The following is a 16,419-nucleotide window of genomic DNA, read 5'->3' on the forward strand; positions in this document are numbered from 1 at the left end:
CCCCCATGCCCCTTAGATCACAGACAGCTGGCAGGAGTAGGAAAAGAAAGTAGCAGAGGGGTTGTGTCGGATTTGTCCATAGCTAAAATGTCTCCACTTTGTGACACCAGAGGACACTTTGTGACTCTGGCTGTTTCCTTTTTTCCTGTCTCCTGTGTCAGCCAGGCCGGGAACTGGCCCCTGATGGCTAACTTCTAATGAAGGGAGGTCTCGGGGGAAGGTGCTTGTTAGTATATGTCTAGATCTTTGGAAATTCATTTCTTAGTTTGTATCTTCTTGATACCTTCTCTCAAATCAATCAGTTTCTGAAGGAGACAGATTTCTAGGGAGAAGATTAGTGAAAATAATCAAATCTGGTCTGAGAAATGATTCATTTACTGTCTTTCATTGTGAGGCACTTAAGTCAATAATCCTTTCCTGATTATGTTTCTGCAGTGGAGGTTCTTTGGAGCCGATATAATCAGTTTCTTGTTCTCTTCTTGCTGTCGGAATGGGATAGAAGGGAAGGAATTTCCCTCCTTACTTTGTTCCTTCTTTACTTCTTTTTTAAATTATAATGTGTTAGAGCTACATCTATCCAGCTTTCTAGTCCCGTGATTTGTTTGAGGGAGTTAAGAAAGAATCAGAGAAACTGAGGGGAAATGCAAAGAACCAATTAATACGCTACACTCCTTTATTTGAATATTAACAGTGATGAGTTTGTAGAAGGTTGAGGTTTAAAATTTCTTGTAACACTAAAATGCGTCTAATCCTCTTTGAGTTTAAGGCATGTGTATGGTAATAAAAGTTCCAAGTAATTCCTGGTGACCTTGGTGATAGAAAGCGGAATTTCCTGCTTTTAGTTAGAACTCTTCATGTAAGTTGGCAGGCTGAGTCATAAACTCAATAAGGGGACAGTTCCCTTTAATCATAGTCGCAAGTCCTTCAAAACAGGCTGTGTCATGTGGCTCTTTATCCATTCCGTTGTGAGTCTTTGATTCTCTGAATTTAAAAATGCCATGATGAAAATCCATCTTTTTATTTTTGTCTTTTCTATTGAAAGCAAGACTATATTTTGGTCTCCAGAAAATGACAGTGAAAAAAAAAATGAATGAATATCAAGTTTAGATGGAACACCACTGTTAATACCGAAGACTCGTTTTTGTTATGAAATTTACTTTTTTTTTTTTTTTTAAAGCTTGCGAAGGCAGTTTTTAGTTCATGCATCTCGGAAGTTCTTTTCTTCACTTTTCAAAATTTCTGTCTGAATTTTTATTTATTTTTTTTTCCTTTTTTTGGCTGTCCTGAAGCATGTACAGTTTCTGGGCCAGGGATCAGACCTGAGTTGAAGTTGTGTCCTACGCTGCAGCTGCGCAAAATGCTGGATCCATTAACCTCCCGTGCTGGGCTGGGGATCAAACCTGCGTCCTGGAGCTATAGAGACTCCGCTGATCCCATTGCGCCACAGTGGAAACTCCACTCTCTAAAATGTTTAAAAACTTATTTTTTATTTTACTAAGCAGCAACATGCAGCATACATGTAAAGGTCCCATAAAATCGAATTAAAGTCAGAAATATTTTTGTGAAGGACTCTTTTATCGTTGGCATCACTACTTACCGCTGCTCTTCTTGGCAGAAGATCCCCTGGTGTATTTCTGCTCCATGTATCTTGATTTTGAGACATGGCTCGCCTCTCCCTGAGGCAGTAGAGATGGGGGGGGGCTCTGACAGAGGAGGAGCAGAGGGACAGGCTAGATTCAGTAGGGACGAGAGCGGTGATCAGATCCAAAGAAAGCCCGCTGGCCTCTCAGAAGGTGCGGTCAGAGATGGCTGAGGCCGGCTGAACGAACGAAGCTTCTAACACAGCAGAGGGGATGAAGCAGACAGGATAGAGTGAGGGGAGTTAAGCAACTCCTTAGTTTGTGCTGGATGCAGGAGAACTGGCCACTTTGCCTTTGCCTTGTCCGGTGCCCAGCCTGTTTTCTATCTCATCACTTGGCCTTGTGTTGGACAGCGTGGTGATCCAAAGCTGTGCCCTCCGTGCAGAGTGCCTTGGTCAGAATCCTACCCGGCTGTGTCTCTGTGCTTCAGTTTCCTCACCTGCAAAACAGAGTTAATATCATTTCCACCTTCAGAGACTGTCCCTGAAATAATACTTGCCAAGCACTTAGCCTAGTTTCTGGCCTAAAGTGTTCAGTGATGTTGGCCTTGCAGTATCATCCGTTTTTTCAATGGTACCACATTCTTGCTGTGGGATGCTATCGACACAGTTTCATATACCGCAGAAGTAGCTTCACTTTTTGTTAAAAAATGATGGAAACACGGTGTTGCCGCTGTGGTGCAGTGGGTTAAGGATCCGACTTCAGCTGGGGTTGCTGCCTAGCTGTGGGTTCAGTCCCTGGCCCAGCACAGGGGGTTAAGGATCCTGTGGTGCAGGTTGCAGCTGCATCTTGGATGGGATCCCTGGCCCCCGAGGAACCTCTATGTGCTGAGGGTGTGACAAAAACAAAAACAAAAAAAACCAAAAAGAAAACAAAACCAACCTAGGACATGTACAAGCAGTTGAATACTGCAAGTCATTTCTTCCCCCCAAAGTCGTCTCAGATTACGTGCTGTTTCTTGGGATTTGTTCTTTATCTAAAAAGGAGTCATCTAGGGTGATGTTGTCCCATAAAATGGATTTTTGAAAAGCCCCCAAGTACGTCGAACATTGTTGAGAAAGAGCAGAGGTTAGACGCACATGAGACAGAAATGACCTTTCAGGTGAATCGATGTTCAGTCAGTGCTGCTCTGTTTCTGCGTGAGTCTCGAAATCCATCCGTTCCCTGGCTGCCTTACATCTGCTCTCCTGGAGGTGCAGCAGTGAGCAGTATACACTGGGCCCAGCTCTCGCAGACCCACGTCCACGTGTGGAGGACAGCAGTGAACGAGGTGGTTCAGAGATGACAGAGGCGATGGGCTGGAGAGTGGCCTCAAGGGGGACTTGGCAATGTCTGGAGACTTTTTTTTTCTGTCTTTTTAGAGCCGTAGGGGTGGCACGTGGACGCTCCCAGGCTATGGGTCGAATCCGAGCTGCAGTTGCCAGCCTACACCACAGCCTCAGCAATGCCAGATCTGAGCCATGTCTGTGACCTATGCCACATCTCATGGCAACACCCGATCCCTAACCCTCTGAGAAAGGCCAGGGATTGAACCCACATCCTCATGGATTCTAGTCAGGTTCTTAACCTGCTGAGCCACAACGGGAACGCCCTGGAGACGTTTTTGATTTGTCACAACAGGGGAAGGTACGTTATTGGCATCTAATGAGTAGAGGCCAGGTAGACACCCCGCAGTCTGCCGGAATTCCCACCTCCTAACCCAAACAAAGAATCATGGGGCTTTAAATGTCAGTAAGGCATTTAAAGGGTGAGAAACTGCTCTAGACTGTCCTAGCAGCCTTGAAGAAGAAGAAACATTTGGGCTAATTAGGATGAAAGTGATAAGAAAGAGCTGTCCCTGCCAAAATTTGTGGGAGGGGCATTTCAGGAAGAGAATAATTCAAAAGCTGACTCCATGGGCTTTTGAATCATTAGGAGAATGTATACATTGTTGATGGTTTTGAATTTTTTTCCCTTCGATTTTGTTGTCCACAGAATTATGGCCTTGAAACTGATAACATGAAGAACTTGGTTTTGAAACTTCGAGCATCTTCCCACAATTTACAGAATTACATAAGTGGCCGGCGGAAAAGTCCAGCTTATGATGGAAACACCTCCCACAAGCCCCCCAATGAGTTTCTGACTTCCGTGGTGGAGCTCATAGGCGCTGCCAAGGCCTTGTTAGCTTGGCTGGACCGGTGAGTCCTGGGGGTGCTTTGCTGTCCTGTTGAAGGCGGGTCTGAGATGCATGCACGTCTGGATTTTGCCTGAGGAAAAGGCACCATTGTCCCTGTCCGGCCTTGGCAGCCTGGGAGTTCTGCATCAGTGGTTGATTTTAGGGTCCCTCTGGAAGTGACTGAGCAAGTGAATAGCAGGAACAAAGCGGCCTCAGCTTAGAGAGGAGTTGAGTTTTTCCGAGGTTAAACATTACTGATTATTTGGTTGTATAAAGGCTGTTAGTTGGCTTTTGAAGAGATGTTAATTCTCTTGGCTCATTTTTTGAGGTGTGGGTTTTTGGTTTGTTGTTTTTTTTTTTTGTTGTTTTTTTTTTAATCTAGAACATCTGTCTCTTTTCTCTGTAGATTCCCACTTTGTGTGTTTTTTGGGAGGGAGATGTTGCGGAGCAATTTAAACCAGCCTATTGTGTAGCCGTGCTTGTTGACACACAGTGTGGGACCCCAGTGGGTTCCTCTTCTCCCCCTTTTTCTTTAATGAGGATTTTCGTTGCTTTCTAGGACGCCGTTTACAGGGATCACCGATTTCTCAGTAACGAAGAACAAAATCATTCAGCTTTGCCTGGACCTGACAACCACTGTGCAGAAGGTCAGTGCATCCCTGTTGCTTTCTACAAGGTTTTTTTTCCTTTTCCTTTGCTTCAAAGGGTTTGCTTGCAGGTATGAGGTACCATTGTTTCTTTCTGTCCCTCTTTTTTCCCCCATCAGAGCTGGAGGAGAGATGAAAGGCTTTCGCTTAGATGGATTATACAGATAAGTCCTGTGAAAAATGACCTGTGGCCTTTACATCAAAGATTTACCTTCTTCTGTTTTCAAATAGTCGACCTAATAGTCTTGCGCTTTCTCTAAAATAGTAGAGTGCTTTTCCTTTTTTTTTTAAAATAAAAGTTCTGGAGTGACAATTTCATGATACCCTTTGTTCTGAGTACCTTACTGTATCTGCTTCTTAATTTTCTTGGTTGGGTTTATCAGTCAAGATGAGCTAGGTTTTGATGCAGTAACAAAACACCCTACAAACCTTAGTTTATTCCTGGCTTCTCAGCATCCAAATGGGTCAGCTGGGGGTTCTGCTTTAGAGATGCAGATTGACATCCTACGTAAGAACCACCCGTATCTTATGTTATTTGTCCCCGTGGCAGAGGGACAAGGAACCTGGATGATTCTCCCACTGACAAATGCTCTGGTTTGGAAATGACACGTCAATTTCACACACAGCTCATTGGCCAGACCTATGCATCTTAGTAAACGCCAAGAATGTATTAACTGGCACGTAGAAGACTTGTAAAAATATTTGCGAATCGAATTGAGGCCATAAATGTAAGGACAAGCTTGTTCTTTTTTTTTCGTGATCCCACTTGGTTCAAAAATTCTGCTAGTGCACGTTTGTTTCCACCGCTGATTTGGCAAAAGGTAAAGAACGCCCTCTCCTCAGTTCTAACCGTGCCAGAAAATAGATGCAGTTCTGAAAAGCCTTGTGCTTTCTGTCTGTTCCTGGAATTGGAAGAGTGAAGTTGGGCTGTTGGTTAAGGTCCAATCCTGAGCAGCCCTTGAACTTGAAGGATGTGTGGCTTCATCATATACTTTTGAGGCCATGTTCTTAGGAAAGAACTTGGAGCAATAAAGTGGCTCTGAGTTTCTGCTCATTTTTATGGTGTATAAAAGTAATTTTGATAGAAAGAGTCCGATATCAATTGTGGTGCATTCATTATGTGATGGAGGGTCCCTAGGCATAGTGATCCTGCTCAGAAGGGTGCCCATGGGGGCTTATTGGGGTTGCACGACTCTGGGTGCATGATGAAGAGTGCTTTTTATTCTAAAATTTTTGCATTCTATTTATTTTTGAGTAAGTTTTATTGGATTTTCTAGATGACTTTTGATGTTGTGTTAGTTTCAAATGCGCAGCAAAGTGAATCAGTCATATATATTCATATATATCTATTCTTTTTCAGGTTCTTTCCCCATATAGGCTATCACAGAGTACTGAATAGGTTTCCTCGAGCTATGCAGTAGGTCCTTGCTGCTGATTGATTTTATGTGTAGTAGTGTGTATATGCTAATCCCAACCTCCCAACCCATCCGTCCCCCCAACCTTTCCCCTTTGGTAACCATAAATTTGGGTTCGAAATCTTTGAATCTGTTTTTGATTTGTGAATAGGGTCTTTTGTATCATTTTTAATTGGATTCCACATATTAGTGATCTCGTGATATTTGCCTTTCCCTGCCTGACTTACTTCACTTCGTATGATAATCTTTAAGCCCATCCTTTTGCACAGCAAAGAAAAGCATTAAAAAAAAAAATGAAAAGACAACGCACAGAGTGGGAGAAAATCTTTTGAACAAAAAGCGACTGACCAGGGACTAATCTCCAAAATATACAAACATCTCCTTCAGCTTTATATCAAAATAACAACCCATTTTAAAAAATGGTCAGAGGCTCTAAATAGACATTTCTCCAAAGAAGACACACAGGTGGCCAAAAACACGCATGAAAAGATTCTCAACGTCACTTCGTATGAGAGAAATGAAAGCCAAATCTGGAATGAGGTATTAGCTTCACTCTAGTCAGAATGGCCATCATCAAAAAGTCTCTAAGCGATAAATACTTGGGTGGAGAAAAAGGAAGCCTGTTCCATTGTGGGTGGGGATGTAGGTTGGTGCAACGACTGTGGAGAGCAGTGTGGAGATCCGTGAAACAACTAAATGCAGAACTACCATCTCACCCAGCAGTCCCACTCCTGGGCATATACCTGGAGAAAACTGTAATTTGAAAGGATGAATGGTGCTTTTTAACTGTCTTTTTAAACAAATGCCCTAATGCTTTTGACAAACAAGCTGATGAGAATTTTGTCTCTTATCAGGAACAATTTAACCCAAACTTAAAGAACACAAGAGGTATTTTTTTTGTTTGTGTTTATTTTTTGTTTCCATTTTCCCTTTGGTGTTCATGGAGCATGTTTCAGACAGGCAGTTATGGGTTCAAATCCTGCCTCTGCCATCATTTAGCCCTAGGACTCTGGACAAGTCACTTAAAACTTAGGAGCCTCAGAGTTCCCTGGTGGCTTCATGGGTTAAGGATCGGTGTTGTCATTGCTGCGACATGGGTTCAGTCCCTGTCCCGGGAACTTCTGCATGCCATGGGAACAGCCAGAAAACAACAACTCCCCCTCCCAAACAACAACAAAAAACATAATGAGCCTCGGTGTTCTCACTGTAAGATGGGAATACTATTATTGACCTTACCAGATAATTTCCTGGAATTTCTATAAGTTTTTGTGGAGTAAGAAAAAAAGGGAACATGAGGGTAATATGAAGACAAATGGTGACCAAAATTTTTTTAAATGTATGTCTATATGCATTAGTAATCATACACACATACATGCGAAAACCTCTGCACAAAGGAGAATATTAAATATAGCAGCCCTTCTGAAGAAAAGTTGTGTTTACTCCGGCAGAGAGAGAAGGGAGGAGGGAGCCTAGGAGCCAAAGAAAAGAAAACAGTTTTTCTTTTACAAAAAGCATGTAGACGACCGCATTCACGCGTCCATGTGAAGTTAGATCTAGGGAAATTCTACAAACTGTTTACAAATTCGTTAAGACACCTACCTCAGAAGAGTGTCGTGAAGAGGAAACAAGACATGATATACGTAAAGCACAATGCCTGCTTATGAAATAATAGCCTAGGGTAGGAAATATTAATATCTTCTCTGGTACTGGTTTTCTGGAATCAAACATGATGGCTTAAGGAGACAAAAGTGAACAAATATGTTATTTCTGGTATCTTGTATTTAAATTTGGACAGTTTCTAAGGCTTAAGAAACTGTGTAAACATATATGGGAATGTCGTTTTATGAACTTAGATTGAAACAACATGTTTAGCTTTTTTTTTTTTTGTCTTTTTGTTTTTTAGCACCACACCCGCAGCATATGGAGGTTCCCAGGCTAGGGGTCGAATCGGAGCTGTAGCTGCCGGTCTACACCACAGCCACAGCAACGCCAGATCCAAGTCGTGTCTGTGACCTACACGACAGCTCACAGCAACCTGGATCCCTAACCCACTGAGCGAGGCCAGGGATTGAACCCACAACCTCATGGTCAGATTCATTTCCGCTGCGCCACGACAGGAACTCTGAAAAAACGTGTTTCACCTTTGATGCCCCTGTGTTTTCTCTAGTAATGGGGAACACATGTGCCTTGGCGAGTTGCAGGAGGAGTTGAATGTCGTCTTTGTCCTGGCAGCAGCAAGGGTGAATTTGCTGGGGACGTCATACCCTCTCACAACGGTGGGAAGTGCCGGTTTTCTCTCAGCCTCTTGGCAGAAGATGTTTTGACTCTTTAGGAAGAAACCTGTCTTTTCCAGTCATTGCTTTCTTTCTGGGGAATGGAAGGAATCAAAGCTGTGTCTCTTTATTTCTAGTGACAAGGAACGTGTTCTCCTTGAGTCTTTATCCTTTTTCCTTGTCTGCAAAGAGAGCTTGGCTTGTCCTTTTTCTTCTTTCTCTGTTCCACATACGGCCACTGCCCCTCCTCTTTTTGTCACCTTCTCTGCATCCTACCCTCTGGTGACAATGTGTACCTCTCCCGATTGGAAGGATGAAGATTTGCTGCTTTTTTCCCTGTAAGGAAACGTCACACTTCTTTTTTTTTTTCCCCACTAATTAACTTTCCCTTTCCTTTTCCTTTCCTTTTCCTTTCCTTTCCTTTCCTTTCCTTCCTTTCCTTTCCTTTCCTTTCCTTTCCTTTCTTTCCCTTCCCCTTCCCTTCCCTTTCCCTTTCCTTCCCTTCCCTTCCCTTCCCTTCCCTTTCCTTTCCTTTCCTTTCCTTTCCTTTCCTTTCCTTTCCTTTCCTTTCCTTTCCTTTCGTCTTTCCTTTTTCTCTCTTTCTCTTCTTGCAGCTGCACCTGCACCACATGGAAGTCCCCAGGCTAGTGAGCGAATTGGAGCTGCAGCTGCAGACCTGCGCCACAGCCACAGCAATACTGGATCTGAGCCACATCTGTGACTTACACTGCAGCTTTCAGCTGGATCCTTAACCCACTGAGTGAAGCCAGGGATCGAACCTGAATCCTCATGGACACTATGTCAGGTTCTTAACCCACTGAGCCACCGTGGGAACTCAATTTTCTTCTTCTTCTTCTTCTTTTTTTTTTTTCAATGAAATATAGTTGATTTACAATGTCATGTTAGTTTTGGGGGTACAGCGCAGTAATTCCGTTACATTGCGCATACTTCTTTTAAGTGTGCTACGGCTGTCACTTCACACCGAGTCCACAGATAGATCTTCCATCTAGTTTTCAGGCTATAAATTTCGGGTGAAGGGTCCTGACCTCTGTGTTCCATTTGTCCTGAAGTTGCGAGGACATGAGAACTGGAATCATGCTGACGAGAGACAGGATGGCAGCAGCAGGTGCTGAGTTTTAATGCGTAGGAAGAAATGGAAGTGAGCATTAGACGGCTGAGAACACTGAGTGGAAAGAAAGTACCGTGACGGCAGAGGAGGGCGAGCCCTGCGACCATTTACTGGGCACTGGTTGGGTCTCAGGTGTGCTCTACATGCTTGATGTGTGTTATTATCACGTTTAATTCTCAGCAGTTCTCTGAGATCGGTTTTATCATCCTTGCTTTACAAGGGGGGAAGCTGAGGCGTGAAGACGTTAAACCCGTCTCCCAAGGTTCCTCAGTTAGTAAGAAGGTAGGGGGAGAAAAAGAAGAAGAAGAAAGAAGAGCAGCAAAGGGAAGGCGCAGCTGGGAGTTGCCCTGCCTGGGTCTCTGCCGGGTTGGTGGGCCCGCGCCCGCGGGTCCAGGTGACCAAGAAATGTGACAAAACTCGGCCCTGCTGTCGGGACCATGAGGGGCTGACTTGGTTCCAGGACTTCTTTTTTTCCATCCTGTTGCCTCCGTGCCAAACACCATGAGGTCAGGCCAGCAGCTGCTTCCCCCCCCCCCCCCCCGCGCCGCCCCGGGAGGAATGGGTGTGGGAACCCACATTTGTAAAAAGTGACCCTTTCACACGCTGCCTTGGACAGTTCAGGGAGCCGGGAGCGCTCCTCACCCATTGGCTCCATGGCCACAAAGAGCCCCGTTTTCTCAGTGGTGTCTTGGCTCCATCAAGGCATCAAGTAGGAAGAACCGTGAGATCAAACATGCATCTTGACGCTTGGGCCCTGGTGTGTGGGGAGTGGCCCCTCTGCCTGTGGGTGGTCACCCCAAGGGTGACCGATGGCCAGTCACTTGGGGATGTGTCATGAAAAACCGGAAACACAACCGGTTAGATTTATTTCTAGCACGGGACTGTGTACGTACTCTGTTGTGCCGAAGTTGACATTTTTTTTTAATAATTCTGTCCTTCAGATGGTGTCAGTGGGGGAGGGGTGATCATGGTAGCTGATCCTTAGTTCCACGCACGAAAGAGAGGAGGAAAAGCGTGTTTCTGAGCTGTGATCATTCATAGTTTACAGAAGTTGCTCCCGGAGTGGGGATTCATATCGGATTCACACATGCAAAAACGCATTCCTAAATTTCTTTTTTAAAGTGTTTTTTCACTAGTCTGGTCTTTTTCTGAGAGTCAGTGTGAATTTTGGGAGTAGGAGAGTAACTATTACAGCCCACATTTTTACCTAGTGGAGGAGGTTATATTATTACATTATGTATTGTATATAATATTATATGTGATATATTATTATTATAGCCCACATTTTTACCTAATGGAAGAAGTTAAAAACATTTTTAAGGCATCGAAAATACAATTATCAAAGTCACATTAGAGTAGAATGTCATACATTTTTCTCCCCGCAGTAGAAAGGGAGGGAAAGTGACCTAAAAGGACCTTGGGATTGAAGTGGGAATCTTGGACAATTCCAACAGAGTTGATCAGTATCCTTCCTGCGCATAAAATAATTCTCGTTTTCTTTACGGTGTTCCAGTTTGGGATTATTGTACTTAATGGTGCCAAATAAATTGTTAGCACTCTCGTGGGTCTCCTTTTTCTTCGGTACGCACTCTGCCATGTCAGTGCAAATCTTCTTCTGTTCTAGAAAGTTCACCAAGAGAGTTTCACAGCGGCAGTTTCACTTTGGCTGTTTTTAGACAGGACAATGGTGATTCTTATAATCAGCGAACCGGGTTCCTAGGGTTCCGAGTCTTTTGTTCTTAAGCTGAGTACATAATGCTTTGCATTCCAGCTCATTATTTGCTGCCCCCAATAGCATACCTCCAGACCACGTTTTTGGCAGCATGTTAATGAATGTTTTGTTGAAGCCTTTTCATCTATTAAGGCCTGAAATATCTGATTTAATCTCAGTGGTGCTTAAAATAAACTTTGTGGCTAAGTTTACTCAAGCCTTTATTTGAAAGCCATTCTTATGGGCAGGCCCAGAGCTAAAGACTCCTTGGCTCCCTTGGCCCAGGGCGAGCTTAGCCTGGGGTCACATTTAAGAGCCACGTTAACCCTCTTGGACTCGGACTTCTGGCTTCCTAGGCTCTGTATAGTCTGGGCAGTAGGTGGACCTCAGTGATTTTTGTAGGTGTTCTGATTGAATAATTGGTCAGATGATTCCTTGGATGATAAGCTCTTGGAGTCAGGAGAGGACAGAGCCTTAGGAGGAACTGAATGTCCACTCCTTTCCTGCTCTGCCCTCTTCTCCAATCCACGTTTCTCCTCCAGAAAGTGCTCAGGTTTCAGGGTTGGGGGGAGGGGTGTGTCAGGGACTTTCTTGGGCCCCAGGAAGTACCTGGAGAGCTCAGACAAGTTTCCGAAAGTTCTTTGCCTTTATAGTTTTTATTTTCTTCTCTTTCTTTAGGACTGCCTTGTGGCAGAGATGGAGGACAAAGTTTTAACCGTAGTAAGTATTCCTTCTAAAAGTTACTATAAAATTCTCTTTTCCACAACCAGCGGGGATCACATTAATTAAAGTAAATGCGCTGTGGCTCGGCAATTCAGGATATGCTTTGAAATACTGGCTTTGGGGGTATGAGCCTGTTCATTTCGGTGGAAAGGGAAGAATAAAAGTTAGTTAACAACAAGACCAAGCTCTGTGAAGATTCCTGTGCTTAAATGGAGTATATTAAGGTCTCTGCCTTGCTCCCCCCCCCCAAGCTGAGCACTTTATCAGGATAAAATTATACTTAAATTGCTAGCCGCCCTGTTAATTAGGGTTGAACGAGTCTGCAGATTTCACTTTAGGACCATTTTGATTAAAAAAAAAAAAAATCTTGGCCAAAGCCTTGTGATGGAAGGGGGATGTTCTCTGACTGTTAGAAGCATGTTTTTAACTATTCATCATCACTTCCTCCTTTTGACAGAAGCCAGCCTGTGCTCTTTTGATAAGGCCTTCCTCCTACTGATGTTGAGGAATTTAGCAATGAAACTGCTATAAATATATTTTTCCATAAATAGGGAGGCTAAACAAATTAGAGGAATGTAAAGAGTATCCCTTCTTGGGCTCTGCCCCCCTGGGGGGGGGGGGAAATCACTCTTTGGAATTTCCCGATGTGTTTGGTTAATTTTGAAAGGTTAGATGAATCTGATTGGGAGAAATAACTACACGCAGCCGCTGTGATTTCTACATGGAGGCCACTTACTGGGGATCTTCACATCGCTAATAATTGACCTTGTCAGGGTTTGGTGTTCAGAGAATGTGAGGCATCACTCAAAAGACCCTAGACCTGAATGTAAACTGCAAAATGATAAAATGTCTGGAAGTAGCAGGAGAAAATCTAGGCATCCTTGGGTTTGGTGATGAACTATTATTATTATTTTGTCTTTTTGCCTTTTCTAGGGCTGCTCCCATGACATACGGAGGTTCCCAGGCTAGGGGTCGAATCGGAGCTGCAGCCACCGGCCTACGCCAGAGTCACAGCAACGTGGGATCCGAGCTGCGTCTGTGACCTACACCACAGCTCACGGCAATGCCGGATCCTCAACCCACTGAGCAAGGCCAGGGATGGAACCTGCCACCTCAAAGTTCCTAGTCGGATTCGTCAACCACTGCGCCATGACGAGAACTCCTGGTGATGAATTTTTAGATACAACAAGAAAAGCATGATCCGTGTGAGAAAAAATTGATAAGGTAGCCTGCATTAGAATTAAAAACTCTGGGAGTTCCCTGGTGGCTCAGTGGGTTAAGGACCCAGTGTTGTCATTATTGTGGCCCTGGTCACTGTTGTGATGTGGGTTTGATCCCTGGCCCAGGAACTTCTGCATGCTTCAGGTGTGGCCCAAAAAAAACAAAAAACAAACAAAAAAAACCAAAAAAACCCCAAACAAACAAACAAAACCTCTACACCATCAGTGCTCTGTTAAGAGGATGAAAAGACAAGCCATGGACTGGGAGAAACTGTTTTCAAAACACTTAGCAGATAAAGAACTTGTGTCCAAAATATACGAAGAACTCTTACAACTCAATAATAAGAAAACAGGAGTTCCCATTATGGCTCAGCTGGTTAAGAATCTGACTAGTGTCCATGAGGATGCATGTTCCATCCCTGGCCTCGCTCACTGGGTTAAGTACTGGGGGTGTTGCTGTGGCTGTGGTGCAGGCCAGCAGCTGTAGCTCCGATTTGACCCCTGGCCTGGGAACTTCCATATGCCACATGTGTGGTCCTTAAAAAAAAGCAAAAAAGAGAAAAAATAAAAATAAAAAAATAAAGCAACCTAATTAAAAAAGTGGCTAAAAGATCCAAACACATACCTAACCCAAAAAGATATATATTTGGCAGATAAGTATATGAAAAGATGTTCAATATCATGTTTCATTAGGGAATTGCAAATTAAAACATCAGCGAGGTACCACTACACACTTTCTAGAATAACTGAAATCCAACACATGACAACTCCGGACATGGAGCAACAGGAACTCTTGTTCGATGGTGGAGATACAAATGGTAGCACCATGTTGGAAGGCACGGTGGCGGATTTTTACAAAACTAAACTTACTCTTACCCTGGGATCCAATACTCCTAGGTGTTTACCCAAATGAGAGAAACTGATATCCACAAAAACCTGCACAGAGTGTTAGAGCAGCTTTAACCATAGTTGCCAGTACTTGGAAGCCACCAGGATGTCCTTCACGTGATGACTGGATAAAGAAGCTATGGTCCATCCAGAGAGTGGAATATGTTATTTGGCAGGAAAAAGAATGATGTATCCCAGTCCTGACAAGATACAGAGGACCCTTCGATGCATATTACTCAGTGAAAGAAGCCAATCTGAAAAGGCTACGTACTGTATGATGCTAACCATTGGACCTTTTGGAAAAAGCAAAGCCATAGAAACAGTACAGATGAGCGATTGCCAGGGGTGCATTGGGGGGGGGGGGGAATAAACAAGTAGGTGGCACATAGGGGATTTTTAGGGTGGAGGAACTATACTCTATGATCCTGTGGTGGTAGGTATATGACGTCATGCATTTGTCAAAACCTGTAGAATTATACCCCACAGAGAGTGAACCCTAGTGTAAACTACAGACTTTTGTTAAAATATATCGCTATTGGTTCATCATTTGTAACAGATGTACTGCAGTCATGCAAGATGTTAATAATCTTTTGTTATTAACCATGTTCCAAAAATATAACTGTTGGAAACTATATTGGGGCGGGGGGGGGGAGTATATAGGAAATGTACTTTATGCTCAGTTTTCCTCAAAGCCTCAAACAGCTTTAAAATGTAAAATCTAGAAGTTCTCTGGTGGTGCAGCGGGTTAAGAATCCTTTGTTGTCACTTCTGTGCCTTGGGTTGCTGCTGTGGTGCTGGTTTGATCCCTGGCGTAGGAACTTCTGCATGCTGTGGGCACAGCCAAAAAAAGAAAAATATCAAATCTATTTTTAAAAAGGGTTCAAACAAAATATATATAAATATATATGTATATACTTTTTAACTTTGTCGGGATTTGGTGTGCAGAGAATGTGAGCAGACCCTAAGAAGCCGACATGATTCTCTTTAACTGCCGAGAGGGGGTTTCTGCCCAGCCCGTACACCTCAGTGGTCTTAAAGGAGTTAATATAAAAGCTGCACTTTTAAAGCAAAGATGAAATGGTGGTCCCATCCCCCCCCAATGCAAATATGGAACCCAAGTGGCACGTGTTCATTGAGCCGCATGTCATCGTGACTTCGAATCAGAGCTCAAGATGATGGGTGAAATGCATTTTTTTAAAATTCAGTCTGGATTAATGATTGAACCATCCCTCTTTGCCTCTCCAACTCTAGGTCAAGGTTCTAAATGGCATCTGTGACAAAACGATCCGATCTGCCACGGACCCTGTGATGAGCCAGTGTGCGTGTCTGGAGGAAGTGCACTTACCAAACATTAAGCCCGGGGAAGGCCTGGTAAGAAGTCTACCACCACTTGTTTATTTTCACATGGCATCAGACTGAAGTTGTTGTCTCTTTTTTTAAGAAAATAATTCCTTATTGCTTTCACTGGAATTCCGGAGTAGACTCAACTATACTGTCTTCCATTGTGTCGCTAAGAATGTGCCATCTTGAACTGTGGGTATGTTTTGTATCTTCAACGTATAAAAATGAATACCGTTTGAAAACAGTATATTCTTATCTTGAAGGAACTGTCTTAACAGGTTTATTTTTAGGACTTAGCAATACAAGGCGAGAGAAAACATTTACACAAAGGAAAGATGATCTCTTGGTACAAAACAACATCTGCTCTGAAGCCTCCGTTAGCACTTAGGATGGAGGTGAGAAGAGACTGGGTGAAAGAAACGATTCTTAAAGAAAGTTTGGAAGTGTTTCAGAGGTAACGGGCTCTGTGTAAGAACAGGGTCTGAGAATACATACAGGTAGATAGCTGGATACCTAGATTGGTACCTAGGAACCTCGTATTCTCATTGCCTCGCACACAACAGCTGTGATTAGTGTGCTGAAATCTACGTGGGGACCCTAGGAGGCCCATAGAAGGGCTTAGAGATTTTGAGTCAAAAAGAGCGGGATTTACATTTTTTTTGTTTCGACTGCACCCTCAACACCTGGACGTTGCTGGGCCAGGGATCGAACCTGCACCACAGCAGCAACCAGAGCCCCTGAAGTGACAAGGCCAGGACCTTAACCTGTTAAGCCCCACAGGAAGTCCTAGAAAGAGCAGGATTGAAATCCCAACTCTCCAGTGACTTAATGTCTATATGGGTCCATGTCCTCATCTGTCAAAAATGAATAGTAACAACCCTCGTGGGGCTGTTGAATGTATTGCATTAGATCATGCATGCTGCGTGCCAGGCGCTGATGCCTGGTAAGTGTGCAGTGATTGGTGGCTGCAGCTGCTGATACTGATGGTGATGACTGGTGGTAAAGAAGAGGAGGAGGCGCGCCTGGTGTGTGGGGAGCTATCAGGGCAGTCTCCCCTCTCAGCTGGGAAAACAAAATCAATGTCGACAAGCCCGCTTTCTTAGTGAAAAGACATGTCCACACTGAGACGCCTCGGCCTCGACGTAAATGACGGTTTGTGATAGAGAAAACACAAGACTTCCTGGAGGTGGGTGGATGGGCCTGTATTGAAGTGGAGCAGGGCCCCAAGGGGCAGAGCTGGAGTTGCCATCTCAGCTGGTAGGTAGACAAGCAAAGCT

General features: G+C 43.9%; 1 protein-coding gene across 1 annotated transcript in view; it reads left to right on the forward strand.

The window, feature by feature from the left end:
• CNKSR3 (CNKSR family member 3) overlaps window positions 1-16,419 on the forward strand; it is a 99,001-nt gene that overhangs the window by 60,890 nt on the left and 21,692 nt on the right. The window contains exons 3-6 of the mRNA XM_047769877.1: window positions 3,615-3,817; window positions 4,355-4,442; window positions 11,649-11,690; window positions 15,053-15,172. Coding sequence (XP_047625833.1) covers window positions 3,615-3,817; window positions 4,355-4,442; window positions 11,649-11,690; window positions 15,053-15,172 — 453 coding nt within the window. The remainder of the gene's footprint in view (window positions 1-3,614; window positions 3,818-4,354; window positions 4,443-11,648; window positions 11,691-15,052; window positions 15,173-16,419) is intronic.

The sequence above is a fragment of the Phacochoerus africanus genome, chromosome 2 (genome assembly GCF_016906955.1).
Source record: "Phacochoerus africanus isolate WHEZ1 chromosome 2, ROS_Pafr_v1, whole genome shotgun sequence".
Lineage (NCBI taxonomy): Eukaryota > Metazoa > Chordata > Mammalia > Artiodactyla > Suidae > Phacochoerus > Phacochoerus africanus.